The 13,283-nt window shown below is 39.2% G+C and overlaps 1 protein-coding gene across 1 annotated transcript in view; it reads right to left on the bottom strand.

The window, feature by feature from the left end:
* LOC116041548 (voltage-dependent calcium channel subunit alpha-2/delta-2-like) overlaps positions 1–13,283 on the bottom strand; it is a 44,471-nt gene that overhangs the window by 28,860 nt on the left and 2,328 nt on the right. Inside the window, exon 2 of the mRNA XM_031287485.2 lies at positions 2,461–2,542. Coding sequence (XP_031143345.1) covers positions 2,461–2,542 — 82 coding nt within the window. The remainder of the gene's footprint in view (positions 1–2,460; positions 2,543–13,283) is intronic.

Below are 13,283 nucleotides of genomic sequence, written 5' to 3'. Positions count from 1 at the left end.
ATGTATTTGGCAAACCTGCTGTATATCAGCCCTCTCCTTATAAATGCACTTCACCAAATGAACTTCAAGACTTCCCTCAAACTAGATGCTTTATTGGCCCAAGCCACACAGATGGGAACATGCATTCATGTAATGAACGGGTGTTTCTGTGAACTGGAAGCTGTCTGGGAAGAACTAGGACACATGTAGAATATATTCAGAATCAAGCCGTACTACTGACGACGTAGATAAAACCTTTAGCAAACCAGCTAGAAGGCTGTTGGTTAGTCTGTCTCATGATCCTACAAACTTCAGTGATCTCCTGATTTTTTTTATCTGGCCCCACCAGCAGGTCAAAATGTGTATTATCCATTGACTGTAAAGAAAGTCTATGGTATTATCCAGTGAAATATCTCAACATCTACTGGATGGGTTGCCATGAAATTTTATACAGACATTCATGGTTACCAGAGGACAAAGCCTACTTCTTTGGGATTTCATCGAAAAACAGTCCTATCAAATTGCAGCCAAGCAGTCTAAGTGGTAAAAAAAACCTGATTTAGAGCAGAGCTGTATTAGGGAGGCCATCAATCTGCAAAAGAAAAATCAGGTATTTTTATTGGCTAAGGAACTGAAAATGACGTTTCATTTAAATTACAAACATTTCCTCGACAAGAGAAGATTGCACTAAGCTTTCCGGGCAAAGAGGAACGATTTCTTAAACAGATCCAGATTGTTTCAGGAGCATGGAGGGATTAATGAGGACTCAATGAACAAGTGAGTCTCACATCAAGGCATTACTGCAGGCTGCAGGCTGACCATCTGCTCTGCTGTGACACAAACAGAGAGGACACGTGCCGCTGCTCTCTGCTGAGGGAACGCCCCCACACATCTTCACCAAGCAGTCTCTCTTGCCCCCTACAGATGATCTTTGGTCCTGTTTTTGGCATTCGCTTTCTCAGGGACAACCCCTTATTCCCAGCCACCTGTTACAGCAAGGATGTGAAATAACCTTGATAACTTATTGGACACAACAGTAAATGGTGATATTTAAATGAATTTGAGTATGCAATGGATTACCAACATGACTATGTTTACATGCAAGCAAGAAACCAGATCACTGTGAGAAATCAGGAAAATAGGAACATTTACATGCAGTGCAATAGTCAGTGCATTAGATAAGTATTAGTCTGGATCAACAGAAGTATATTTCCAAGATAAAGCCTAACATCTGGCACGTGGCTCACACGCTGAATGTCACCTTCCACTCTCTGTGCGTTGCTGTTCTCAAAATCCCTTCGCTATGGGAATCAACAACAAACTTGGAACTAGCAAGCTACATGCTGAAAATGGCAAGTTTTGAAGAGAATTTGGATCGTGCAACAAGGCAGGCCTACTTAAAGCTTTAGTGCGTAACTTTTTTATAATAATGAACGTCCATTACATTCAAGCCATTGCCAAATGAGTTGATACAAAGCTAATTAAGACTACAGGCTCCACAAAACTCTCTCTGTATTTCTCAGCATGGCTATGTTTAAAAATTGGTGTCTACCGGCAACTTTCGCTCGCAGAAACTCGAATAAAGATAATAACCTCTTCTGAAGAGTTCATCATGTTTTTTAATCCTCTGTGTCCTCCTTGGCTACTAGCAACTGCATGGAAGAGGGATGGGGGTGAAACGCGGTCACAGAAGGCTTGTATCATGTGGATGCACCGACAGAATTGTTGTCATTACTTCGAATTTCTCATGGGGGAGACACAAACTACGCACTATAGCTTTAAACGATTAATTGATTATCAAAATAGTTCCTGGTTTATTTTCTGTCGATCGACTTATCTAATAATCAACAAATTGTTTCAGCTCTAATTTATTTTCTACACAACAATTCCAAAACCATTTAGAGTGTGTGAGTTTGATGAAAGATATCGGTGCATTTATACAAAGTAATAAAACCATTAAAGTAAGTGTGATTTATGAAAGCTTATGAAAGACTTGAATTAGTATGCATGAATGTAGGTGTTTTTAAGCTCATGACTTCATGAAACATTACACTAGAAATTCTATATCTAACCACTGTAGGCGTGTATTCAGGCATCTCTTTGGATTTGTAGGAATCGTGCAATGTGGGAAAGATTGATAATTATTGCAAGCAATGCACAATTCAGCTAAGACCTCTAAAAAAACTTACATTACATTTAGGAAACTGATGAATATAAAAGCTATTAGAGTTTTATGGAAAAGAAAAACATTGTGTTTTTGGCTGCTCATATCTCTGCAGGGAGTCATGAAAGAAACAAAGTGGTTTCTGAAAGGCAGACTGTAATTGTTTCCTTGTTTTATTCACCTACAGTATTTAGCTATAGCTCCTAAACTTAATGGATTTAAAACCACTTTGCCCGCTTGGTGCATTTCTTGTTGGGTTTATGCAGCACTATGATGAGATAGACCTGTGTACTATAAAAAGAAGGCTACACACTCACCCCTTTCAACTGCTGAGCTCCAGTGATGTGCTGAAAGACTCTGTCAATCTCCTGCTCGATACGCCTGGCCCAGTGCATTATCCTGTGGATAAACAACACAGGCCGACTGTCACAACACAAACTAATTAAACAGATATTGTGTGTGTGTGTGTGTGTGTGTGTGTGTGTGCATCTCACAGAGGTAAGCAGCATGAATATGAGTGGAAATTCTTTGGTACAAAGACTAACAGATTTGATGTAGATTTCTTTGATTAAAAGTCAAGTTTATTTTCAGTGTTGGCCTTGCAAAAATTGCAATTCTGCTTTAAATTTCACTACAGTGTAATTGCAGTAATTTCATTACTACCTTGTGTGTGTGTGTGTGTGTGTGTGTGTGTGTGTGTGTGTGTGTGTGTGTGTGTGTGTGTGTGTGTGTGTGTGTGTCTCACAGAGGTAAGCACTGATGTTGCAACAAAAAAAAAATCACCTGTGCATTGATTAAAACACAAATTATGAAAATGTGCATCATTTAACAAAAACACATTAATATCCCTACTAAATATTGTTTCAATATGTACTAAATGAATAAAAAAGGTGTCTCCACCCTGCAACCAACACAATTAATAAGGCACCAGGTCCATGCCTGAGAATTTCACACCTTGGGAAAGCAACTCAGATTTGTGCAACTCTTTGATAAAATATCTTTTAGGAAGAAAGAAGAAAAAAAAAAACACTGATTACACCAATTAACTAAACAACAGCAGGAAAAGAGTAGAATCTCAGGCTGTGGTCGAGAATAAGCTTTGAAATGTTAGCAACGCTACCTAATCAGCTTTGTTGACTCATCATAATTCTGTGAAAGGATATTTCAGGAGCAAAGAAAAATACAATTTGCTACATCATTATTATATAAAGTACGTAAACAGCTTTTAAAACCTGCTGCGACCGCCTAGAACACTTGATGCAACTGGAATTTCGTGCAAAGCCCCCAAAATAGAGCAACTAATGAGGCAGGATAAACAAAATATCCACAGTGTTAAAAGTGTTAAGTAATGATAACAGAGGCAAATTCAATGAAGGAGAGGTTGATGTGTGGCTCTAGAGGTGAGTAATGTAACAGGCTCTGAGCACTACAAATTACAGTTGAAAATGATTAACATAAATACGTAGTGCATCGATATTCATGAAGAGCAGCAACTGTCTCTCTCATTGGACAACCTTGGACAACATCAAGCCTGTTGCAAGGAATCTTGGCGTCTGGTTTGGCAGTAACTTGAGTTTTGAGCAGCATACCACACAACTGGTGCAATCATGTTTTTACCATCTTAAAAAATATATAAAAAATACGACCCATGTTAACTTTTAAAGACACAGAGACTATTTTACATGCTTTTATCTCAGCACGACTTCATTATTGCAACAGCCTTTTTACTGGTTTGAACCATAAATCTGTTAATTGACTCCAGACTGTGCAGAACTCAGCTGCCAGGCTTTAACCAGAACCAAGAGACGTGATCACATCACTTCTGTTTTAGCCTTTCTACACTGGCTCCCAGTATTTTTTAGAATAGATTTAAAGATTTTACTGATCACTTTTAGGGCTCTTCATGGCCTCGCACCCTCGTATATCTCTGACCTCCTGGTACCGTATACGCCGGTGCATACTTTGAGATCCTCGGGCAGAGGTCTTTTGTCTGTTCCAGAGGCCCGGCTGAAAAGTAAAAGGGGACAGAGCATTTGCAGTCAGGGCCCCGAGGCTCTGGAATGATCTGCCCGAGGACATCAGGTCAGCTGAGTCAGTGATCTCTTTTAAGTCACTCCCTTCTTAAAACATACTTTTCTACTTTACCTTTCCTGATTTTATTTGAGCTTGAACCTCCTTGAACTGTCTTTTATTCTTTTAAAATTGTTCTTTTATTTTCTTACCTACACTGTACAGGTTTTTTTATACACCAAATAGGTTTTATTTGTTGTTTTATAAAATCTGTTGTTTTTATGACTGGCTTGTTTTCATTTTTTGTGAAGCACTTTGTGACATGGAGTTTGAAAAGTGCTCTATAAATAACGATTATTATTATTATTATTATTATTATCAGAAACCTGGGGCTTGGAGCGGTGATGATCTTTAGACAATGAACTGCAGTAAAATGTAGGTTCTGTTGGAATTTGAGTGTTTGAGTCCATCTTATGATGTGGCTTAAATCCTCCCACAAGTTGTTTAGATTTTATTAAGTGTTGGTCATTCATAATTGGTTGCAGTGACATGGAGCCATTTAGCCAGAAACAGATTCTATACAATTCTGTCTTGTGGTTAGTTACCTTATTGGGTTGTCTTGTGGTTAGTTGGCCTTCAAAAGTGTATTTGAAATCTATTTTGTCTAAAAATATATATTCAAAATGCTTAAACCTGTAATAACTACAGTAGGTTGTCAACACACGCTGACATATCCTTTTAAATTGATGTGGCGAACATGTTGGCAAACAGTTGCTTATTTACACATCCAATGGTAACACTGAGCATCATTGTCATTAATTCCGAGTCGTGTTTCACTCTGTTTTAGCTCTGGTTTTGATCTCTACCAACACCTGAGGTAAATATGTGGCTTTTTAGCTACTAAATGCTCCACTATGTTCACCGGCTAGTCTCTGTCTGCTGTATGCTGCTGAGCAGGTAACGTACAGTGGGTTTTAAGAGCTTTTTTGCTTAAAACAGCTGCCTGCTGCACCTGGAAAAAAACACTATGAGAGCTTGAGAGTAAAAAAACAGCAAACTTGTGATCCGAACAGCTGAATAATTAGCTGAAGCTGACTAGAAAGCACCGTTAAGCCAAGCTGCAGCTTCAGGTGATAATTCTCTAGGTTCATCACTACATCATGCAACCCCTGTCACACTGTCATTTGATACATTGTTATTATAAAACTATAATTTATAGCCGCTATAACATATTGTTGTACTACTTTTTAACCCTAGTACCTAGAACTACACATATCACACAAATGCTGCTGTATTGAGCTTTAAAGGTATAATATGAAGGAGGTACAGCGTTCAAAGTTGGCCCCTCTCCCCGGCCTTAGGGAGAGAGCAGCAGTGGTCGAGCGAGCTAGAGACTGAATGAAGAGAGTAAGCGCAGAACAAGCTGTGAATAAGAGGAATACAATTTTATTTTCTGATTGTTTAACGGCAGATGATCTATTGCACAAATAAACACAGCCACACCTCCGCTGGAAGGTGCGGCATTACCGGATTTTGTGTAAATGCAGACCTTTATCCCGTCTGTTTCTGTGTGTGTTGTTGGTTAAACTTGTGCATCGGTATGAGACACTAAGAGGCGTGACAAAGCAGCGGTACCTGATAATGAGAACGGGCTGCACAACCTGAACGCTGTTATTGGCTGGGGGTTACACACCCACGTGGGGCCCAAAGAGCAGGGTCTCTGCAGATAAAGACACCACCATACACTTTTAGTGAGTCAGTGATGATTGAGAGGAATTATTTTTGTATTAGTCTTTACATTGTTTTTTTTAGTAAAATACTGCATATTATACCTTTAAATGAGCTGGAGGTTTAAATATGCACAGGCACATGTGTGTGCAGTAGAGAGGTCAATTCAAGGTCAAGTCATTTTTGTTCACATACAGTATTTAGTATGACAATAAAACAAATGATTCAATTCTGTAGTTTTCATTTAAACAAAAAATAGAAAGCAAAAGGTCTTCCCCCAGCTATACTGCGGACTGCTTACTACATATTAATCCTATCATCCTTGATTTTGTCTAGCCTATGTCTTAACAATATTATAGCATTTTCTAACATGAGCTTTATTTGTTAATTCTCCACACTGGGCTTGTAAATCTGTGCAGTTGTGTTGCAAATACATCAAAAACAGCAGCAGATACACCAGTGATATCAACAACAACCAATGCACCCGATGATGGTGGACTGCCAGCACCAACACAGATTTATTTTGTGAACTAATGTTAAAAAGAGAAAGCTTTACTGGCTGATAAAAGGTTGGGTATCTGGCTATTTAACAGCAGTATCACAGCACTCGACACTATCAGCATTCCTACCAATACCTCTGTTAAATGTCAACTCCAAGACAGAAATCACACCCAGCATTGAATGCACACCAGAACCACCAATGACCAGCACATGTGGTTCCAGACACTAATTCCCTCCCAGCCCATGCAAACTAATAGGGGTTCTATTACAAAAATAGGAGAAGAAGAAGAAGAAGAAGAAGAAGAAGAAGAAGAAGAAGAAGCAATTGAAGAGAATGTGTAATTTGCTTTGGGACACTTTTACATAGACCTGCAAAGAATCATGCCCAGAAAACTAAATTAGCCTTGTTTAATGTGCATGGACTTAGTATCTTCTTTAGAAACACACAATCTCTTTCCTCCATGACCAATTTCATTATGTTTAAGAGCACAGAGTGAAACATTAAGCAGAAAGGTGGCCTAAAACAAATTCAAGATGAATCTTCAGAAGCTAATTGGATCCTTGCAATGTCAGGAAGACATTTGCAGAGGCAGTTTTTCCTCTTGTTTTGATGAGACTGCACATATGATTTTACCAAGAGAGCCATGCTCTACTAGTGACCAGTGCCTGAGGTGATGGCTCTAAATGATCACTGGTTAAACACAAACTTAGGCCAGATCAAGCTGAGGTCAGATGGCAATGGGACAAAGCAAACAACAGACGGCTGTATTGTACTGAGGAAATGAGTAGAAAGCAACATGCACACCACTTGCTTTTTCTCCTTTGTGGTGCAGGGAATTAATTCCCCCAAAGATCCCGCACACTTGTCACCTGCATTGGTTTATTGGTCATCAACGTTTCGGTCACAAGGAACTTTCTCAAGACATGAATGCAGAGGTGTATTGTATTGAGGCTCATACAATTCGGTCCAGTTTTTAACGTTTCTCTGCACTTTAGAAAGCTCCCTCCAGAGCCACAGAGGACATTATATAACTGTTTTCATATGCAGGCTGAGTCGTACTGCTCATGAATAGAGCCAATTTTAAGTAAATGTTGTAAACAGCTGTTTTCTGCCTTCTTTAGGCAGAGTGCAGGGCATATTTGTTTGATAAATAGGCCAGCTCATTAATTAATAACTAACAGTATCAAACAACCAATCAGTAAGCAGCTCTGAGGTCACTGCCTTCATTTAAATGAACCCATATTTTAAATATTTCTTACACCTGGGTTAGGCAGTTTGTTTATGGCGTCATTGGGCAAAAATTGCATAATAATCATTCAGCAAATTGTAATTCAAGTGGTTTGAGAGAAAAATAGACTTTTGCATCTCATCCTTGGCTCGGTTTTCAGGCTTTAGAAAATCTAGCCCATGACGGGAGACTTTGGCCAATTACAGGTCATTTCAGAGAAAAAGAGCGTTCCTATTGGCTGTTCTACTAATGCAGATGCACGTTAGCCTTTAGCCTAAATTGGCTCGTTTTCCATGTTTAGGTTTCCTCTCACACCGCTTCAGGTGTCTTTTCGTTTGGATGGCAGCAGTAGGCGGTACCGTGGCTTCGGCCTCTGGTCCTCGTTGCCATCCAAACAAGAAGACACCGGAGGTGATGTGTAGTTTAGCCTTCTGCTAACCATAAACAGAGAGAGAGCTGCAGGAGAAAGAGGTCTCACTCTACTTTAAATTTACTTTATATGTTTTGCATTCTGCCTCCCACAGCTATAACTGATCATTTGACTGAGACATTTTTCACTCTAATGAGCCTTAAACTTCACTCTAATAGCTACATGACCAGAGTCGGTGGAATTTGTTTTCAGTACTGCATGGGGAAAAAACGGCCAGTACACACTGTCAGCAACACAACATACAGTATGCAGTAGCAGAGCGGGGGGATGGCTTCAGAGGCATAGTAAAACAAAAATAGGTTTCAAGATTATAAATGCTGTTGATGCCAAATTCCTACCCTACCTATGTTATGCAACTTAAAAATAGTAACATCAATTTTGCCTCTCTTTAGGTGAAAATAAGTCATCTTCAACATTTGTTGTGTTCTGGTTTCAGAATGATGAAGACAGTTCTAGAATTTTTTTATATAAAATAGGATGTAGGCTCTACAGGATTATTTTTTTCCTTGGCAACTATCATGTTTTTTTACTAAACTATGTACAGGTTTTTAAATAGTAATTGTATATAGTGCATATAGCTGCACTGTGAGCACTGGGTGGATGCCCCCTGGACCTCTCCTGGATGTTTACAACATCTGGCCCTGCTCCTGATTGTATGTGCTCTATATGTATTCTTCCTTGTGTTCTCAGTCATAAACAGCATATCATACAAAACTGCAATTTCAAAGCAGCACATTCTAGGGCTGCCACCTCTTAGTCGACTAGTCGACTAATCGGTCGTTTTGGTCTTAGTCGACTAAGATTTCTTTAGTTGATGAGTCATTTTTTATGCTTATTCATGCTTAATTACTCATTTCCAAGAAACTTATGAGCACATTTCTGGTAAGCACAAGATTTAAAGTGGTGCTTTTGCAGGATTAATTGTGGAGAAACTCAGTTTTACAGATGGTTCATTAACTACATTTATATTGTGCTTTTCTAGTCATAATCACCTCTCAAAGAGCACAGCTCTGTCGATTACATCAACTAATCGATTAATCGACAAAATCATATAAGTGTTAGTCGACTAAGAATTTCTTTAGTCGAGGACAGCCCTAGCACATTCCCAATCCTACACAATCAGAACAAAAGCAACATAATGCAGTGTAAGAAGAACTGGTGTCTTTCATACTCAGTGCATCAATGCCATGTTGAACCGTATGCTATTAGCCACAGGAAACATAATTGCTTAAGATGCAAAATATGCTTTAAAAGACTCCCTGTATGCCCAGAATTTGTCACCCTATCCTAAAGAGACCAGGAGGACCACTGAATGAAGGCAGTCTCAATATCTTAATAAAGATTCCCATCTCCCCATGTTCACCTGCTTTACTTCACTGGTTCAACCTTCATTCAACTGGATTCATTCACAACATGCAATCCTGTGGTTCAGCCTGGCCAAATGGATTAGGGAATATTTTGTGGAGAGGGAAACATTTATTTGAGCTTTCTAGCAAAATTAGTTTGAACCAGGAAATAAATCTCAATACCCAGAAAATGGCCCTGGATCCTGTAAGTGCCAGAGAGTCGATTTATTATCAGTCAGACAGCTTACAGCAGAGTTAACAAGAAAACATCGCAGATTAAAGTATTGTTGGGGTTGCTTCTAATGTTGGAGGAGCCACAAATCTCGGCTCAACTGTCCAGATCCACAGAAAGACAATCTTCACAATGAGGACCCTATATTTGACTATTGTGTGGAAAACTAAGATTTCAGTATTATTCTTTTTTTTAACACCAGCAACATTAGGACTATCACTCCAAAGGCCCATTGAAGATATGATTGAAGCGGCAGCAGCAACTACAGGCAGGACTTTATTTTATCTCTCTCCCTACTGACAACTGCAAAAGTATGAACAATATGTCATTTTTTCTGTAAAACACTTTTGAAAATACATTTTGGTTGTCATTAGGCTTCATTTTCTACCAATCTGTCATAGACCAATGTGTTAATGTGATTGTTGTAGCCCTAACACCAAGATCTAGCCTGATGTCGTCATACTCAGATTCTAGTCAGAATATGAGTCTGATACTGCTCCATTGAGCTGTGATTATGGGGCGTGTTTTAACCGAACCAGGAAAGAAAATGCCTCTGCACTCAACTGGATATACCTACAACCAATCAGAGCAACGGAGACAGACGTCACAGAAGCTGCAAGTCAAAGGCAGGCTTCGACAGAGCAAAGGCAGAGGTTTCCGTGTCGTGCGGACGGGTGTGGCAATGTGTATACATACGTGATCGTGGTTCTCTGTTCCTCTTTTAAAATGAATGCGCTGTCGATATCTTCTATAACAGACGTGATGGCGGAATCTACACATCTTAATTCTCCAGTGGCAGCCACCTTTGTTGTAAACAAATTCAACCCAAGCGCTCTTTGGTGACGTGGTTGATTACGTTACTGTTGATCATCTGTCCATCATCGTATAAAGCCCGCCCTGACAATTTGATTCAAACAGCTCTGGTTCGAGCATAGTTTCTCCACAACGGATCAAGTCCAGACCGAACTTCCCAACCTCAAATGTTGTAGGCATGGCATCCAGGCTAACCAAGACCACATCGGCTGATCAAATGAAAATGTTTATGAAAATGATAACTGCAGTTCTGTCTAGCTACAGAGACACATTTTCAAATATAAAACATTACGCAGGACAATGGTGAGTCAGCATCTTGTAATTCTCACACAATTCTTAAAAAATATCATAAAAACATCCTTGATAGAAAAAGGCAGACTTGCAGATGCAATCTTGGGATTATTCTCAATACTGACTTTATACGTTCTGTCTCTCTCTAATCCCATTATGCTTTCAGATGTATGTTTTGGGGATGCCACTAGTGATTCTTACAAATGAGCAACACCATAGGGTTAAACAGAAATGTACATAGAGCGCACATGTTTAATGAATGGCACAAAATTTAAAGATTAAAGTCAAATGTTTATTGTTCTTAACAGATGTATGTTGCTTTTGCTTCTTTAAAGTCCTGATACACTGTGCGATAACAGTGTTGCAGGTTTGTTGCATTTCACACTGTATGAGATGGTTCTCATAAAATATTTGTCACAATCTGTATCAAACTGTAAGAAACTAATTTTGAGGCATGTCAAATTAATGTCTGGTGAATCGTTGCGCTGATTTAATTTGTTTTAGAGAATATGCAAGCAGAGAAGCTGATCATCAATTCACATCATCTATCTGCACTGGTCATGTTCTAGTAAAAGTAAGTTTTATTTTACACAGAGTGCTTAGCTACATTGTTGCTCTGACCAGCCTATTCTACATCATTTTATGGCATATTTGAATTGCTCAGTTTGTAGATGTGGTTTATAGCAGCAAGTCACTTCATTAGGAAATTAGTCCTACATTTCTGACATTATCAGAATTTTGACACAAGCCATTTTCGGTTGCCAAATCTTAAAAAAAAAAAAGACCAAGACCGAGTCAAGAAACGTATTGAATCACAAATTAGTTTAAATGCCCTTGCAAAGTGTTGTAAAAATCCTACTGCATAAATAAATCAGGTTTGTTACATGACTATAGCCTACAGAACTGCAGCTTTCACCGTATGAGTCAGTGCAGCTGAAGCCCAATCCTAAGTTTCTTACTGTGTGCTCCATTTCCTCTCCTCTCGAGCCCTGTGGGACGTCAGAAAACTCTGTATCGCAGTGCTGCGAAGAAGCGGCTGAACAGCACAGCGCACTTGTATCTCTACTCTGTTACCTGCTTTAGTCACACACCCCTGGGATGAGAGAGAGAAGCACTATGTTATGTGACCCATATTCACTTACAGCAGAGAGAGCGAGAGGTTGAGAGGGTGGAGCAGCAGAGCAATAGGTGGAGTATAAGAAGCAGAGAAAGGAGACATTTACAGCTTTATGTACATATCTATCTACAGTATCTATCTATCTATCTATCTATCTATCTATCTATCTATCTATCTACAGTATATATCTATCTATCTATCTATCTATCTACAGTATCTATCTATCTATCTATATACAGTATCTATCTATCTATCTATCTACAGTATCTATCTATAGTATCAATCCATCTATCTAGCACTATAGTCTTCTAAATATTCTGTTTATATACAACTAATATGCAATAGCAAGTATGTGTTGTGGGACACATAATGCTGTCCATATCACGTTTTTAGCCATGCAAGCAGCCTGGCTCTAGGGATGGAAATGTTGGTCTCTCTACCACTTTGGTCCAGGTTGTCATATCTCAACAACTACTGGCTGGATTGACATGAAATGTTGTACAGACACTCATATCCCCCAGAGGAGGAATCCTACTGCCTTTGGTGATCCTCTGACTTTTCTTTAAGCCCCACTATGAGGTTCACATTTGTGGTTCTAAATGAAAAGTCTCAACAACTGTTGAATGGGTTGACATGAATTGTGTTTAGACATCCATGTCATTTCATTTATTTCCATACAACTAAAGTGTGATTAACATTTTTATAGTTATATATTTATGCAACTCAAAGCATTTAGCTAGTGGAAGGGAAAGACCATGTTTGGGTTAGTCTGGCTCAACAGATGTGCCTTGCTGGGATAAAGCCTGACATCCAGTGCATTTTTCACGTGCCGGATGTCCCTCCCCTTTCGCTATCTCCACTATCTATTTTGCAAGGGCACCGTTGCTGCAGCCCAGGACGTTTGTGATTGGTTAAAAGAAACAAACAACCCAGAAGGTCTTTGCCCCTATCCCTGAATAGATAAGTAGTGTAGCCAGACCATACTCCAGCGCTGACACAGCGCTGTGGAGACAGGTCAGGTAATGCAAGACTACATTTGGGTTAAATGTTTTAAAAAAGCCAACACTGGTTTAAACTGAAGACTTTTTGAATATTCAACCAAAAACAAGTAATGCTAAAACAATTAGTAGATTAATTGGTTAGTCGATCATGGGGAAACTAATCGACAGCAGCCAACAAAATTTTCAAAAAGTTAAAGCAAAAGTGGAAAAAAATGTGAGGATCTGCTTCTCCTCTCTGTTTTGGATCATTGTAAATTGATTAAATTTTGGTTTTGGTCTGTTGACCCCACAAAACAAGACATTTGAAGAGTTCCCATTGGGCTTTTCTTTGTTGTGCTGTTTTCTACTTTTTACTAAACTTCGCATAGCCAGACCTCCACAGCACTGTCAGCGCTGTCTATGGAGGTCTGGCTACACCACATATCTATTCTGGGATAGGGCT

Source organism: Sander lucioperca, chromosome 6, assembly GCF_008315115.2.
Source record: "Sander lucioperca isolate FBNREF2018 chromosome 6, SLUC_FBN_1.2, whole genome shotgun sequence".
Taxonomy (NCBI): Eukaryota; Metazoa; Chordata; class Actinopteri; order Perciformes; family Percidae; genus Sander; species Sander lucioperca.
Note: the sequence above shows the minus strand (reverse complement) of the source record. Positions and strands in the feature narration are given on the sequence as shown.